Source organism: Larus michahellis, chromosome 1, assembly GCF_964199755.1.
Source record: "Larus michahellis chromosome 1, bLarMic1.1, whole genome shotgun sequence".
Lineage (NCBI taxonomy): Eukaryota > Metazoa > Chordata > Aves > Charadriiformes > Laridae > Larus > Larus michahellis.
Window position 1 is genome coordinate 188,493,142 of NC_133896.1, and position 17,203 is coordinate 188,510,344.

The 17,203-nt window shown below is 37.8% G+C and overlaps 1 protein-coding gene across 2 annotated transcripts in view; it reads right to left on the reverse strand.

Annotated features, from left to right (window-relative positions):
* Nucleotides 1-17,203, reverse strand: part of VWA8 (von Willebrand factor A domain containing 8) — a 196,166-nt gene that overhangs the window by 103,348 nt on the left and 75,615 nt on the right. For both annotated transcript variants that reach the window (XM_074564766.1, XM_074564775.1), the window contains 2 exons: nucleotides 13,535-13,606; nucleotides 2,025-2,101 (listed from right to left, as the gene is read on the reverse strand). In XM_074564766.1, coding sequence (XP_074420867.1) covers nucleotides 2,025-2,101; nucleotides 13,535-13,606 — 149 coding nt within the window. The remainder of the gene's footprint in view (nucleotides 1-2,024; nucleotides 2,102-13,534; nucleotides 13,607-17,203) is intronic.

Consider the following 17,203-nt stretch of genomic DNA (forward strand, 5'->3'; position numbering starts at 1 on the left):
CAGATTCCAAGGTCTAATGAGGTACCATCTGTCAGACACATTTCTGAAAGGGCAGAAAATGTCCAACCTTCGTCTGACGCTGAATCACCTCCACATGTTTCATGAAGAAAGCAGTAAAATAATTTCTTTTCCTTACAAAGTAGTCAATTAAAATGCATGCTTTGAATGTTCAATTGCTCTAGATTTATAATCCAGGTATATGAGCACCATTAAAGGTATGATATTTTGAAATACTTTCCGGTTAGCATAAGTAATGGTATTGATGGTAGCCAGCTACGAAATCTGTAGAAATACCACGGACTATCGAAGATGAAGTACACGTTCTAGCATATTTTCTAATAAAATACATCTATGCCATAAGCTACTGGCTGCATTTCTCCCCACAAAATATCCAAAACTTAGTAGTGAAATGGGAACTGGTTTGGCTTTTTTTTCTAAACTTACTCTTATTTTGTTTTGCAATATAAAAGTGTGCACTAACACTATTGTAATCCTTGTCTAAATGCCCTAAAAAGTTTATCAAGATATTATATAGACTGGGTTCTTCACAAGGTATTTCAAAATGCCACCCAAGAAATAGAAATTTCTGAATTTTCTATATTCAGGAATTAATTGTGTAGAACATCATAGGACCACTCATCATTTCCTACTTCAATCCATCTCTAGAACCCTCAAACCATAAACAATACTTCACAGAGTCTATAGAAGTTTGTCTTGACTAGATAAAAAAACCACAGTTTTTTTGTATGTATGTATGTAACAAATACATTCTACAGCTCCAACCATGACTCCAAACGTCATGCTTATAGAATATTCTGAATTTATGTTAAAGTGCTGTTCTGTCTGACCACACCTCACTGGAGAACAGTTTTTCAAAATCACAAATGCTCTGAATGACAGAAAAACTGTAGTATTTTGTGAAATAATTGGGATTTGCAAAAATGGTAGTGTATTTTATCCAGAAGGACAGGGTGGCTGCTCCAAGCAGAGAAGATGGTAGGAGAGTTAACACAAAGCTGAAAGTAGCACGTCACAAAAGCGTTATTTGGGAAAGTGACAGAAGTCTATAAGATGAAGTACAAAAGAAAACAGCAACAGAAAAGTGATGAGATAGATCTATCCATGTATCAGGAATAGAAGGACAAGACATTTGAAGGCAAAGAGCTGGGGGAGAATGTGAGAGAGACAGTGTTACGGAGACCATGCTGTTAAAGGGCAAAATATCAAAGATGTACATTTTTATTAGCCCTATTTAAAAAACAGTGATTATGGAAAGAGACAGGGTGATGAAGTTAGGACGGAGGAGACAGAGAGGTAAAGATTAGGAATGAAGCTGAGAAAGGATGCAGTTCAATTGAAACTGATTCTTCTAGACATATCCATTCTTCATGTCAATTTATTGATTTAAAGTTCATGTCATAAAAAACAGGCAGATAATTTGATATTATTTCAGCTTTTAAATTGTATTCAAAATTTGTATTCATTGGTTTGTTGTCTTGAAGTCCATTTTTTTTAGCTTTCATGTGAAAATAATTATAATTTTCTAATCCAAGTATGTTTATGGGTGAGAAAGAAATACATGTGGTCAGCGGGAGTGCCAAAGATAAAAAAACCAAAAACCTTTACTCTGTAAAATATTTCTTGCCTAGTGAGTGCCATATTCAAACAAGCACCTTTGAACTTTTTCCCCCTCACACAGTATTTCATGCTTAGGGAAATCTCTCCAGACATGACAGAAAGATATTACTCTCTTCTTGAGCATGGTTTAATGTCTATACGCTTTGACTGCTACTTCCTCTTACGTTAAGCAACGTGATTGCATTAGATTCTTGTACCCCCTTCTCAACCTGTCAGCATATCGCCCCTGTCTATAAACCAGATACATTTCTGTGGTCTGTGTGCCACTTATCATAATAGGGTCTTTGTTCAAACAATGAGAACAAATTAAACTTCAGAAACACGAGTTTTAAAGCATAGGAAATCAGACTACCAACACAAAGTATGGAAGCGTAACACATTCTTACCTGTGCAGCTGTAAATACTCTCTGGGCCTGTTTAAAAGGTGAAGGAATCTGTCAACAATCTTGTTTTTCCCAACGCCCTGCAATAAACAAAAATAATATTAAGACATAATATAGAGGTACACATTTTAAAGATATAAACAAAGAATAGACAGCCTTCCAAAACTGTTAAAATACTCTCCATACTCCTTTATAGGCAAATACAATTTCAATCCACATCAAAGAATTCTGAACACAACTTAATGATATATATTTTATTTCAAATACTTACCTGTCTTACTAGGAATAACCAGAAATAGGGTTGAGTCTCTAGAGTTAATGTCATGCACGCCTATGCATTCCTTTAAAAAAACCCATTTTTTTGCAGCCCTTTTATTTCACAAAGGTATTGTGAGGCTGTGAATGCTAGGAAGTTGGCTTGCACTAAATATGAAAAGATAATTCTTGGTGGTCCAAGGAAACATCCTGTAACTGTCACCTGGAATTAGAGCATTGCCTTGGTAATATTTGCTAATTCCATTTCCACAGGAATTAGCAAAAAAGGCACAGATGGAATCAGAATTGGGTTGGAGATCAAACTAATCTATAACTCTCTATAGCAGGATGTCTGCATTAGCAAGCTGTGGAGAATGATGACAGTGGATTGATGCAGGGAATCGAGTGTTGCTAACACCCTGGTGCGTCCTGTACAAATGGTTCAGGAGCTGGCACTTCAGCCCAGGCCATTCTTTCCTATGGAAGGAATCAGCAGAGGAACGAATTAGGTGTGTTGCTGGAGAACATCCTCCAGTTTAGTCTCATCCTAAGAGAATCCAGGTCATACATCCCTTGACAGATATCAAACTGCAGTAAGGAGACTCCCTTCGAAAGTACGCTCCTAACGAGGTCTAAAATGCTAATGTAGATGCAGACCAAGATGACAGTTCAGATGCTTATCCCTCCTGCAAGGACATGGCTTCAGACCTGGGAGCTCAGAATGACAGTGAGATCGCCAAGGGTTGCAAAGGAAAAAGAAAAAGAATTAGCAGAAGGAAAAGTCCAGTTGTAATCCAGCCAAAAGCTGTGTGACAAAACACTGCTGCGATTCTCACTCTGCACGAATGCATCTAGTAGTCCACACCGGCATAAAGTAAAGCAGACAAATATAACCACAGAAAGATTAAAGAGATTAGATTAGACCAATTTGAGACTCGCTCATCTGTTTCACTTGGCACTGAAACAGAATAGGAGCATTCAGAGCTGCAAGTTATGACGTTTATGACTGTAACTTCTAGCTGAAGGATGGTAACTGCCAGCTGCAAAACTGCAAACTGTTTAAGCTTCTCAAAATGGGACCACAGTCTCTCATCTGACTATACTTATGAGAATGGAGAATCGCACACACATGTGTAGTAGCTGAAATCACGGAAGGAGAGTTCTCACCACGAGAGCAGAGGCAAAAATAACGCAGAGCTGACAAAAATAGAACACTACCTAGATTCTACTGTGGACTCGACTCCAACACAGGAAAGCCAACTCAAGTTAGTGCTCTGCCACACACCTCCTCACAAACCTTCTTCCTCCTGATTCTTCAGAAGAATCTACAGCTTTACACACAGGTGTAGTAAGAAGCTGCAACACACCAGTCATTTCCGAAAACTGTCACTGGAAAGACAGTTCTCCACCGCTTTGAAACAGGGGATGAAACTGTGCTAACAGATTCTTCCAGGAACTCAAAGAACATACCCACTTGGGGGGTAACACATAACTTCAGGAATTGCATCACAAACATCAAAACTAACCAGAAACGGTAAGAATCCTTTAGTAGTGCGCACAGGCAGTTTTATTCCTATATGTTTCCTACTACTTGCAGTCAGATACTTGGAATCATAAACGGGTGAATAAACAGGAATACTCCCTATGTCAAGCACAAAACACCCATGCTGAAAGCAGCTTCCTTTACTTTTCCTAAGAGAGCTAAAGATGACCGGGCAGATGTCAGCACGCAGTTTTCTGTACCAATCCCAAGCGGATTGCACATCCTTTTCTCTGCAGAGTGGGACTGCAGCCAGCTGTGGCAAGTACAAAGACGAAGAAATAGATCAACATATTGAATCAATGTAAAACACATTTAATATCAAACAAAATGGTTACTGTAATTTAAAAAAAACTTGGCTTTCATGTGCGTAACAGAAAGCACGTGTAGCTTGTATGTTTACGATAGATTCTTAAAATTATGCCTGAAAATAATATTTTCCCAACAGTTCCCAATAAGACCGCTAGATTACTTTTTTTTCTCCCTCTCTTGTTAGAATAGAAAGCAAGCTATTTGGTCCAAATAGCTGGGTTTACGTATTTCTATCTGTGGTGTTATCACCAAGGGTATTAAGGGAAGCGCACCTCACTTTTAAGAGAATGCCCAGAGGATGCAAGTGTGGTGAAGAACCACTTTGGAGGACGGGAAAGAGCATGGTTACCAAAGTAACACAGTGAAGTCAATGGGAGCTGTGCCACGACCCCATCTCGCCTTTTCTTCATTTGTATTTGTGCATCTTGCCAGGCTCCCCGCACACCTCCTTTTATTTCATTTTAAGTATACCTCAATTTCAGAACGTGATAAATTTTTTAAAAGGTGCATGCAGTATTCAAAAGCCAAAAGGCATTCCCACCAGATTTTAGCTATTATAAACACGTTAACGTTGCCCAACTTCTAGACTGAACTGCTTCAGAGAGTACATTATGTGCCTTCATAGAGGCTGTGGTGTACCACATAAAATCCTCGGTTGGCAACAGTAGCTGGAGCAAAGTTCAAGTCAAAGCTCTTTGATTCCATCCCTCCACATTCCTACTTCATGAGAAGTTACCACTTCTCTTTGTCTCAGTTACTCCATTGAGAAGGCACGATATAATAGAAACGAAGGAGGAGACCAAAGCTATTCAAAAGGCTCTTCAGCACCACTAAAAAACTGCAAAAAAGAGCTTGGATGAGTTCATTCTTAAAGTACTATTCATTAATGTAAGGCCAAAAAAAGTAGGTTTACTCCAAATTCACCTGACCTTCATAGGATAAAGAACATGCCTGGTAGTCCTCTTCAGGTGAACAATAAATGTGGAAAATGCTAACCCATTTTGGAAAAAAACCCTCTGAAGTGAGTTACTGGCACCTCAGAAACAAGAAATGACAAAAACGGCAACAAAGTCATTCTCCTTTTCCCTGAGTTTATACCCAATGCCAAGGATCAAGCTGGATCTTCTGGATGCCCACACAGCGGTCAACTATTTAAGCAGAAAGACTCACAACTACCTTTCATATGAACGTACTAAAAGACGGAATTGAACTTGGACTGGATTCAGAACGCAATCTCATGTGATTTGCAATTATTGCACCCTAAGGTAACATTCAGAGGACAAACCAGTTCGCCATTAACACTTGCTGTATGTTATTTATATACGCATTATTGCAGTTACTTAATTTAACAGAAATATAAACACATGCTAATTAGAGAGAAAAGAACATCTGTGTTGGTGTTTCAGCTGAACGGAATAAAAATATTTCCGAAAGTAAATATTAGACAATTTTTATTCCGTCGGACATATGGGAAACTGAAATAGAAAAAATGGGAAGTAAATATCTCCACTAATGAATAACAAAAAGGAAATTCTGCAATGAGAAGGCAAAATAATCCCTTAGTTAAAAATTCTCCTAACTGACATTGTAAACACTTGTTACCAAGGATAAAATGACTTAATCTTCTAGCAGTAACTGCAGTTTCAAATATAAACAAGGTTGTTAGAGGTCCCAGGAGGCATTTTGCAATTCAGGACGCAGCTATTACAGTAGTGGGATGAATTTCTTCCCTTGCACAGCCCAGCTCAAGTCAATAAAATTATAGTCCAAAAGAACCAAACCCAAGGTTATGAAATTAATAGTTTGCTGCTTAGAAAAAAACATTATTGGAAAAAAAAAAATCTAAACCATGCTGCCTCATTTTTATTTTTTTTTAAATGATTTGCAGGTCATACAGAAGCAGCAAAAGAGGTTGCCATGTTGTGCTCATCAGTCACCTTTGCCATTTCAGTACACAGCCATCCAGCGTAGCAGAGCACCTGTTTCATTACAAAAGAATGAAACAAAATTTGAAACTGGTGAAAAAGGCAGTTTATAACTTTTTTTTTCACCCTAGGAAATTTTATTTTAAAATTAATTCAAAATTACGTTAGGGAATGAAAGACAGTCTTGACTTTTCATTAAATGTTAGTATACAGACCACTCGCGTCAGAGTTCTCAGTTTGTGACATCATAGAAAGTTATATTGATAGCGTCATTATCACAGAAACTTACGTCTGAACAACGACAAAGAAGAAAACGAAAACACTGTTGCTAATGTACGGCTTCTAACACTGGGTATGGCACTAAACTACCTTCCGTGCCCACAGTTCGCCTGTTTCTGCCAACAGAAACATTTGGAAGAATGCATGCATTTTGATTGAGGCTCCTATTTTTTTTATTTTTTTTTTTTTTTACACCAGAAGATGTATTTCTGATTTTTTTTTTTTTTTAAATGTACTGTTATCACCCAAGCAACAAGCAGCACCTATACAGAAGTCTCTCAAACACTCCAGGTGCTGTTAAGCTCATCACTCCTTGCTTGGAACAAAGTGTATAGTGCAGTGTGATAATTGCAGAAGGCACGTCACTGGCAGATACTAGACGTTGCTACCAGGGGACCACTGCGACAGACCCTGTTGTTGCTACCTCACTTGGATGCCAGTAACAAAGGAAAACAGCTGTGCAAAAGCAGTGGTGATTTAAGTCTTGCCCCAGCTGCAATCTATATATTTATCAGTCACAACAGTCAATGCTCTGTGCTTTAGGATCTCATTTTATTTTATCAGCTGGGGCACACGAAATTTATGGTGATGGTAAAATAATAAAATTTCAACATAAGAACAAATAAACTTAATTCCCTGATAGAAGTCATGAACTGAATGCTTTGGATACGTCTCTGACTACAGGTCTAGATAAGCTTACTTTTCTGAATGCAAGTACAACCTTCAACCCAGAGCCCTGTCAGGCTAAATACAATCTTCACATTTCCAGCGACGTAAGACAATTGTGGTTTCAATGCACATGAAAATTTTACAATAGAAAGAATCTGTGGGAAGAAACATCCGAAAGAAAAATCAATTGATTGATCTTTTTTTTTTTTTTTTAATTCTGGTTCTTTGGTATAACTTGTAAAGGCAGAAAGCAATACTATAAGCAGAGACACATTTAAAGAGCATGTCTATTCTCGTGGGTGCACATACTGTTATGACTGTAGCACGTAAAAGAGAAATATTTTCTGAGTTTTCCAAAACTGTCACACAGAATTAGGCAAAAAATATCACAGTATTTCGCCCAGTGTAGCTCATTTGGAGCTCAGTTTCCTCATGCTCATAATAATAATAAAAATTTGGTTTAGGATAGTAGATTCTTTCTTTGCACAGGAAGCTGTCCGTTTTTACACAAGTTGAAGAAGGAAAACAAAGTCCTTTATTTCTAGAAAAGTTTAAAGGCCAAGCATTTGCTATTTAAAGTTTTCTGGTGACTGATATTATCACACTCTCAGTATCTACTTAATTCAATTTCACAGTGAGATAAGAAGAAGAATATTACCTTAGAAGGACAGATCTATTCAAGCATGTCCTTTTAAATATCCTTAAGAAAGACTCAACCATTTGTCCTACTAATTTCTTCAATAATAAAATAAATTCCTAGAGGTAGCCCATGAGTTCATTGAAGTTGATCTCTCAATTAAGGAAAGGCAGCAGAAAGGATGAAATTACATTCTTCTATCAGGGAAATAAATTACCAAGCGTGCCAAAAGGACGTTACATTCAGGTATTTGTGCCAGTCTACTTACTGTGGGCTCACGTCAACATTTTTACTAAGTGCTGCCAGGGATTTTGTCATGATCTTCTTTCAAATTATTTACAACAATACTTAGCACCTTTATAGAATTCTTCATTCTTATTCTACTTCATATTTCTTTCTGATTTTCCCTTATCTATACATTGTCTAACTAGACTGCAAGCTATTCAGGAACAGGCTTGTTTTATTACTTTGCAAAGTGCTTTCCTTCTACATGGGGAAGTAGACGGGGAGCAATTTTTACACTATCAAATGAAGAAGGACAAAATTTAAATGCTTTCTGTGTTCAGCAGTAATTTAATCAGTAACTGAATGCTTTTTCGGATTATTCTTATTGATTATCAACTTTACGTTTCTTACTGAAAAGCGAACATAAGCAATAGGAAAGCCTTTTGATTGAAAGAACACAACGTAGAACTCCAGCATCCATTAAGTCTTAATAATAATTGCCAAAGAGAATAAATATATTATTTGTTGTCTTTTTAAAAAAAAACCCCACACAACAGTAGCTCTTCCTTATTAAGTAATTTACATAAAAGCAGGATGGATACTGGGAATACAAGTATTTCGTAATCAAGGGTAGATCAGCGAGTACAAAATACTTAGAAATAGCTGTAAAGGTTGCCAACGAAGAAAACTACAAGACAAAACAGAAACTGAGAATTCTGGAAAAACAAGCAAAAAGACGACAAATAGGGAATAGCCCGGATGAACATGAGGTTGTCCCAATGGTATACTACATTTCCTCTGTCCGCTCTTCAGGAAGATTAATAAAGAGAATGTTCCTCATAATTTTGGTAACACTTATATGGCATGGACAGCAATGTCCACTCAACCACTTTTGATTGCTATGCTCTACACTTTGAAAATGGTATAACGCCTGTAACAGATGACCTAAGTGTAGAAGGCCAAGCACTGTGTGCCAAAGCCGACAGGGTACGGTCAAGCAGAGGAGCACCCGCTGACTGAAACACACCTAAGAATATTATTGGCTGTACATATTGAAATTTGAATCAAAATGAAACACGTGTACCATTTAAAAGACACATTATGGAACAGATAAGGGCAAGTGAAGCATTAATGACGACAGGGACAGGGATCATATGCCATTCTCAAGGCACAGCAGAACTCCTGGACCTGGTACAAGCTGCATCTGTCCTGCTGCTTTAGATAACTCCTGATAGATCATGGTAGAAGTGTATTTTAAATATATTTATACACTATATTCATTGTATTATTGTAATATTGTATTGTAATATTTGTAGCTATGGCATATTTATACAGTGAATGAAAATAGAATGAAAAAAGCAAAATGAACACTACTTGTCATTAAATACTTCCTGTATGCTAACTGTGGCCTAAACCCAGAAATGTTCAGGATTCGTTGCTACAACAGAACCTCTTTGATTTATGAAATCAGCTATCTGAACAGCTCATACTATAAATCATGGCAACAAAATAATGACAAATAAAAAACTTAAATTTTGTTTAGCATGTTGTTAGGTGTTTTAGAACTTCAGGGCTATAAAATAATTCAGAAGTGACAAGGCTGTGAGCCCTCTCTCTCTCTCTCCAGAAAGCCACAAATCCCTTAAACTATGAATATTTTGTTTGATATCTTCAAAACCAGATGATGTTTGCCAAGACTTCACCTATGACCAATAAAGGTGAAAGAATCCAACAGCTCTCTTTAGACACCTTCCAAATGCAACAATTTGGGAAATGTTACGTGTAAAATTTAAAATTGCGAGAAAAAAATGAAAGTGTTTCAGCCACTGCTATTTTTCAAGTTTTTCCACATAAACAAATTCTGTTTATTAGCGTAGTTTCTCTGCTGTTTGTCAAAGATAGGAAATTCAAGGAGACATTAAAAGATACCAAGTAGTGGCCAATCCACAAACTTTCACAAAGACACAGCCTAAAAATTTTCCTTGGTAATAAGAATAAATACTCCAGTCTGTCTCATGAAACTGGGGAGCAGCTGTAAGAACTATATGTAATGACTAAATAAACAGTCACTGCAAAGTTTGGAATAAGTGACCTTCACTAAACAGGACTCTTGCTGTTGCTTGCCTGTTGCTTTGAGAATAATAAATACCTGCTTACTCTCAGCCAAGGAAAAAGCTACTTTATAGCTGCTTTGAGAAGCTATAGATGGTCATACATAGTTTCATTTGCACTTAGTCTACAGGCTCATTCAGGAAGCAATATCAGAAGCCGTATAGAAAGCATTGGCATTTCTTTGAATTGGAAGCTATTTCATAGCTGAAAATTCATATCTATCCCCTGCCTTTTCCAAGGGCCCAAAGAAACCTGTTTGCTTATAGATGAAATGGGAGCAGATTCCAGTTAGCACGCAAAATAAATCAACAACCAATGTTAAATATTTACACGAAGCCATATTTCACATGATACATTTATGCTGTGAAATCCTGGGCTAATCCATAGCCATATAAGCTCCAGGGAGCACACGTGAATGAAGTGGGTTATAAAGTAGTTCACTTCAGAAACTGAACACTTCTAAAGATATCTGTTGGTATCTAACACTTATCTTCAAATTTCCTTCAGCTTCATTAAGAAAGCCAGTCCCTAACATCCACCAACATAATTTAATTCTAATTTACTGAATTTCAAATACTAATTGTCAAAGTTCATATCTTGAAAACAATCTTGGTAAGAAGACTCTCATCAGACAGCTCTTAACTAAAAAGAATATACAAAAGAGACGACCTTTACAGACTTTCAAATAAAGAGAGAGGTCTTAAGCTAACAGGAATTTTATGTGTGTACACGTGTTATGAAAACGAAAGAGGCAAAAGAGGAAAATCACATTCAGTCAACCAAGCAAAACCAAACCCAGTCTCTAAAAGAAAGACTACAGGTCAAGCCTTGCACATTGAATCACAGTTGAACAGACGTACTCACTTACATAGTCATCATTTTGATGGACCTAATTATGGTCTAGGTATATGCCAACTCATTTAAATATCTAGGAAATGACACAAATGATGTTAGTCATATATTTTTAAATACCCAGGTTCAGAGTATTTGAATTGTCAGTTATTCCATGATTCACTCATTCACCAACAAGAAGTACAACAGAAAGAAACCCAAAACAGCACTTCGTATCTCCACACAAAAACATTTTCTATTTCTTCCAAATGAGAAACATGGGTCCACACTGATATATATATCAAGGAAACATAAAACCCTACCTTCTTATTACAGACTGAACTGTTAAAGTAACTGAGCAGCAAAAAAATCCTATTTCTTAATAATTTTTACAAAAAGAGGATGAAAACTCTAATAACTTCAAGGGGAAGGTATTTGCACATTCAGCATGAAAGCACATGGATGTAATACAGTTGCTTTTAAAGTACTTGAACAGGATTCATCAAACACTACGGAAATTTACAGCAATATATTTCAGAAATTAGCCAAGCAATTTCAAAATGGTTAAAAGATCACCCCTGAGAAATCAAGGATGATTGATGTGGTCCTAAAAGACTGCAGAATGGCAAATACAGTGCTCAAATTTAAAAATAGTATTTCAAAAAGAAAAGGCCAGCTGGCTTTTTCTTAAGTCACACATAAAAACAACGGAACAAATTAGTACAGAGTAAACCTGGAAGTACTCAGAAATATGTTAGCAATTAAAAAACAAAACCTGTAAGTATTACTGATTTGACAAAGAGAAATCACAGCAAATCAAATGATTTTCCAACTTAGCGGTTCAGCTGAGCTGATGTCTAGAATCAAAGCAGTATGTTCCAATACCTCAACCCAGCTAGATCTTTTAACACTGTCTTCAATTAAGAGTTTCATAAGCCTGGAGAAAATGTGGCACATATTAAAATATTAAGGATGAGTATATCACTGCTGGGAAAATACCTTATACCCTAAAAATCCTACTTGCATAGTCTTCAAAATTTTTTTGGCAAATTGGTAGAACATATGAAGCATGTGTCCAGGCCCTGAGTGTATCACCGGGCTCTGCAAGCTCTTCCCCTGACCTAGTGTTTTACTTGCCTGTGTTGAAGGTCAGCTCTGACACGGTGCTGCTGCCTCACTGGGGTCCCCTTTGCCCCCATGGCTTGGGAGCTGCATTTACACTCAGGCCCTTTCCTGGGTTCCTTCTCAACCTACACTGTTGGCGATGCTGTGCCTGGCCCCTTGCTGACCCCAGCCTGGACCTGCTGACTTGAGTTCCTAGCTTGACCTCAGACCTGCCTCATCACCACAGACCTGTCTGGAAGCCACTGGGCACTTTGCTGACCATGGCTGCGGTTCTCAGACCTGCTCGTCTTCTTGGAAACTGTGGCACTGCGAACCTTCTCATTAAGGACACTGTCCCTGCCTCCATTCCCTTGTGGAGCAGCCCACTCCTGCTATTCCCTGACAGCAAGTCCTGCAGGCAATCTGTACTATATATTTTCAATACCAACTTGGAAGCTGGCATACAGAGCACTGTTTATGAAACAGAATAAATAGATCTTACTTAATTTATGAAAAAGATTCATTTCTATTTACGAATAGATGAAACCTTTAGGGAGAAGCTGGCATCATTCAGCAGAAGTCTAAAGAGGTTTCAAGTATGTCTTTGTAAATTCAAGCTGTTAGCAAGGACTCTAAATAGATGAGACTGTATATAACTACACATTATAATTTTAATGCATATTAATAACAATTAGCATTTTATATTCCTTGCCATGTATGTTAGTCCATTAGTGTTTTGTGTTAGACTTTTTCCAAAGGCTATTGCAAAACATGAAGAGAAACATCTGCTCGAAAATTATCGTACCCTTGCTAAGGGAAAGCTAAACTAAAGGGAGATTACTTTACGAGGGAAAAAACAACCTGGTAGCTTGGGAAGTATAACTTTCCTGAACACTTCAAACATACAGAAATAATAAGAAAAGCTCTCTTTTTTTTTTTTCAGAGCTAACTGGCAAAGCGTATAATTCTGTTTAAGTCACCTAACAGTTCCAGTAATAGTGTAAGGTGGTTCTGAAGAACAGATTTTCAAACATACCCAATTGGAGAACATCTGCCCACACCTCATCTTGGGGAACCTACAAACTGCTAGAAGGTGTCATGAAACAGCAACGACTAACTAAAAGAACACAAGAGCCCCCGTGACCTCACCAATAAAGTGTCCATCAACAAAGACACTTGCCAAAGAATAAAGCTAATGTGTATCTCTTTTAGAGAAAACTAACATTTTGCTATCAATAAATAAGGTTTAGATAATACTTATGTGTCTGCCTCTTATCTACCAGGGGAGATTTTAAAGGAGAGGTCTCATACATAGCCATGAAGGATAACCAAACCGTTAACTGAAGATTTTAAAGGTAATGATGTTACGTATAACTATTAATGTTTTAACTTGTTACTCTGATAGCAATGTAAAAAAAATTTAAGGCATTTACATTTTCCACAGATATGTGCCCATAAAACCCATGGACACTAGTAGATTAAAAAAAAAATAAAAAAAATAAAAAAACAGCTCAAATACTTCTATAGTAAAAACGAATGCAATTTCAATGAAGCAAAACAAAGATTTAATGTAATTTTTAAATGATGATTTTGTTCCATGCATTGTAAGAGATGTTTAACTCACCTGATTGCCAACTAAAAGAAGATGTTCTCCCAGCAGAAAGTCCTTCAGCATGTCTTCCATTACCATCATGTGCTAGAGAAACAAAAATACAATTTTCACCCCTGTTTTTATACTCTCAAGTTTATGCATTCACTAACGATAGTAGTACAACAGCAACTTTACTTTCAGGATTTGGGGCCAAAAATTTTTGGACTTTATACTTACAGCTATTTATTTCATTGCAAGAGTCTCTCAGCCAATAATAGCAGAGCCAATCTACCCAGTGACTAAAACAATGAAACAAAAATACTAACTCTCCCTATGTATTTCCTCTGCTCCAACTGATTGTGGGTGTCTGATTTCCCTAAATGTATTTAATTCTCTGTAATCACTCCTAATGCATTTCCTTTTAGCCTAGTTGAATGCTTGTCACCTAGAGTGTAAGAACTTTCATTAATATGTGTACGACGATTTTCCAGCAATTGTACTGGGAGGAAGCAAAATGTATCCTGGTAGAACTTTACAGAAACCAAACAGAGGGAATAAAAAGCAGCTGACATTAATATATAAATTACACACATTTATTTTATTCAAGGTCAAACGCCAGGTATACCTCAATGATAAATACACTTTCCTATTCTAATTAAACTTCAGGGCTCAGTGTTGGGACCATTTCTGTTTAACATCTTTATTGATGACCTTGATAAGGACATAGAGTGGATCATCAGCAAGTTTGCAGATGACACGAAGCGAAGTGGGAGTGTTGATCTACATGAGGATAGGGAGGCTCTACAGAGAGACTTGGATAGATCGGACCGATGGGCCAATGCTAATGGAATGAGCTTCAACAAGGCCAAGTGCCGGGTCCTGCACTTGGGCCACAACAACGCCATGCATCGCTACAGGCTTGGGGCAGTGTGGCTGGAGAGCTGCCTGGCAGAAAAGGACCTGGGGGTTCTAATTGACAAGCGGCCGAACATGAGCCAGCAGTGTGCCCAGGTGGCCAAGAAAGCCAATGGCATCCTGGCCTGTATTAGAAATAGTGTGACCAGCAGAAGGAGGGAGGTGATTGTCCCCCTGTACTCAGCACTGGTGAGGCCACACCTTGAGTATTGTGTCCAGTTCTGGGTACCTCAATATGGGAGAGATATCGAGGTGCTGGAGCGAGCGCAGAGGAGGGCAACGAAGCTGGTGAAGGGCCTGGAGAATAAATCTGATGAGGAGCGATTGGAGGAGCTGGGACTGTTTAGTTTGAGGAAGAGGAGGCTGAGGGGAGACCTCATCGCTCTCTACAACTACTTGAAAGGACACTGTAGAGAGGTTGGTGCTGGTCTCTTCTCACAGGTCATTAGTGATAGAACAAGAGGGAATGGGTTCAAGCTGCAGCAGGGTAGGTTTAGGCTGGACATCAGGAAAAAATTCTTCATAGAAAGAGTGGTCAGACACTGGAATAGGCTGCCCAGGGAGGTGGTGGAGTCACCATCCCTGGATGTGTTTAAGACTCGTTTAGATGTGGTGTTAAGGGATATGGTGTAAGGGAGAACTTTGTAGAATGGGGCTGATGGTTGGACTTGATGATCCCAAGGGTCTTTTCCAACCTAAATGATTCTATGATTGTATGATTCTTTTTTTAAAGGAAAATAAGGATGAAAATGCAAGCTCAAGTCTAAAAGTGTTTATTATGTTTCTTACAACTTCTAAATTAGACTGTCTAATTGAAGCCAAAGTACTTGAGGTATATTTTATATATATCCAGTATCATAAAAGGTAACATACAATGTACGTCATTTAACCTTATCTTGCTTCTCACAAATAATTTGTTTAAAAGGATCAAAAGGATTTAAGGATAATGTAGCAATGCAGACTACTTTACTCGCAATACAGTCATGTATATTTCTCCACTGTATCTAGTAAAAATAGGTCATCTGTAAGTAGGTCAGACAACCTACTTAGAGAAATGAATGCTTGCCTTTAGATAAACATACGTATTTTTTTGCCTTATCATCTCATCTCTAGCAATTTATTTAAACAACCAAAAAAAATCAGTAGCTTGCCTATAATTTCTAAGCACAGAAATGCTCAGTTTCTAACAGTGTGAAAGATGTTTTATGTTTCCAAATCTCTCCAGAACAGAGGCTGGGGGTGGGGGAAGAAACTCGTGTAAACGCAGCTTAATACCACAAAATCCTACCCAGGCATGCCAAAAGACTACTGAATACTCAATACACAACTTAAGGAGAGGACTTCAAGGCAAATGACTATATTTTCTGGCATGCGTATGCACTGGAAATTGATAAGTTATGAGAAGAACTTTGACCAGATACAGCATAAATTCTGGTAAGTCAGTTTTTACCATGCACTCTGATCACATTTTTCATTTTCTTGCTAAGGCATGAATGCTTCCTTCTGATTACTTCTTTTTTTTTTTTTTATGAAAAATTGCACAAATATGTGTACATTATAGTTCCCCTGCATAACAGCCTTCCCACAAGAGATACTATGTATCAATACTTTTTTTTTTTCACCAGGACCTAAATTAACATTGTATTGGGATGCACACAGACATTTTAGATTAATTACTTACACAAAGGACTCATAAGTAGACACATCAATATCATGCCAACATTATCCATGCACGTTCCCCAACACCTGGCCTGAAAGTGGCATTTGGCAATTTGGCATATCACCTAAAAATTATTTCCATCCCTGTGCCACTTGTGGCGAACAAGAAACGTCTCAAGACCAAACACAGGGAGGCAAAATTATGTATTTCATTACATTGTGCAGCACTGCAAAGGGCTGAGGATATATTTTTTTCTCTGTTTTGGTTTATTTCTGTAGTTTTTAGATACCAGAGAGGAAGTATTGCACTCGACTCATAAATCAAATTTGTTCTCCAGCAGGTTTTGCTAAACGATCATTACAGCACTTGAATGATCAAATTACAAACCAGCAATATTGAAAATAAAGTAGAATTCATTTAGAAGTGGGAATAGCTATCCTGACTGGTACTTGGTGCTTTTTTCCTTCAGAATGCATAGCTACTGGGGACAAATACAGAGCAGTTCGTTCTCTGCAGCATTTTTAATAGAAGTTGCCTAAATAAAAGAGATGCGTAATATCTGAGCACAGGTTGTGTACAGGTTTCTGAAGCTATAAGCAAGAAGGTGGGAAAAGCAACGCAGGTAGAAGTCCTAGCAAGACTCAGGATTTCATTTCCAACAGACCCAAATTAAGTACTTCACCAAAATGGCAACACGGAACAAAATCTCACAGGAAATGTTAGTGGGGAAGATGAAGACGACTGTCATCTGTTCCCCTTGCACGGCCTGTCATCACCTTCAGTAGGTGATACCCCTGTAGCATAGTCTTTCTGTGGAGAAATTGCAAGCGAGGGAGGAAAAAAAAAAAAAAGAGTAGGAAAGGAAAAGTAAGCAAACCCACACCAGGCCCCCTAAAAGAAAAATATTTCACAAGATCATGCTATCAGTGTTGCCTTTCAGAGGCAAAATATTCTAAAGGTAACTTGGAGGGTAATCCTTCTGCTAAGAATACTCATGTCTGACAGTTTTGAGGCTTCCACACTAGATGGAGAAGAAAGCTGCAGTACACCTACCTCTAAAAAAGGGGTGGGGGGAAATAAATAAAAACCAAAAAACCTCCCCAGTCACCAAGCCCTTCCCTTTCATT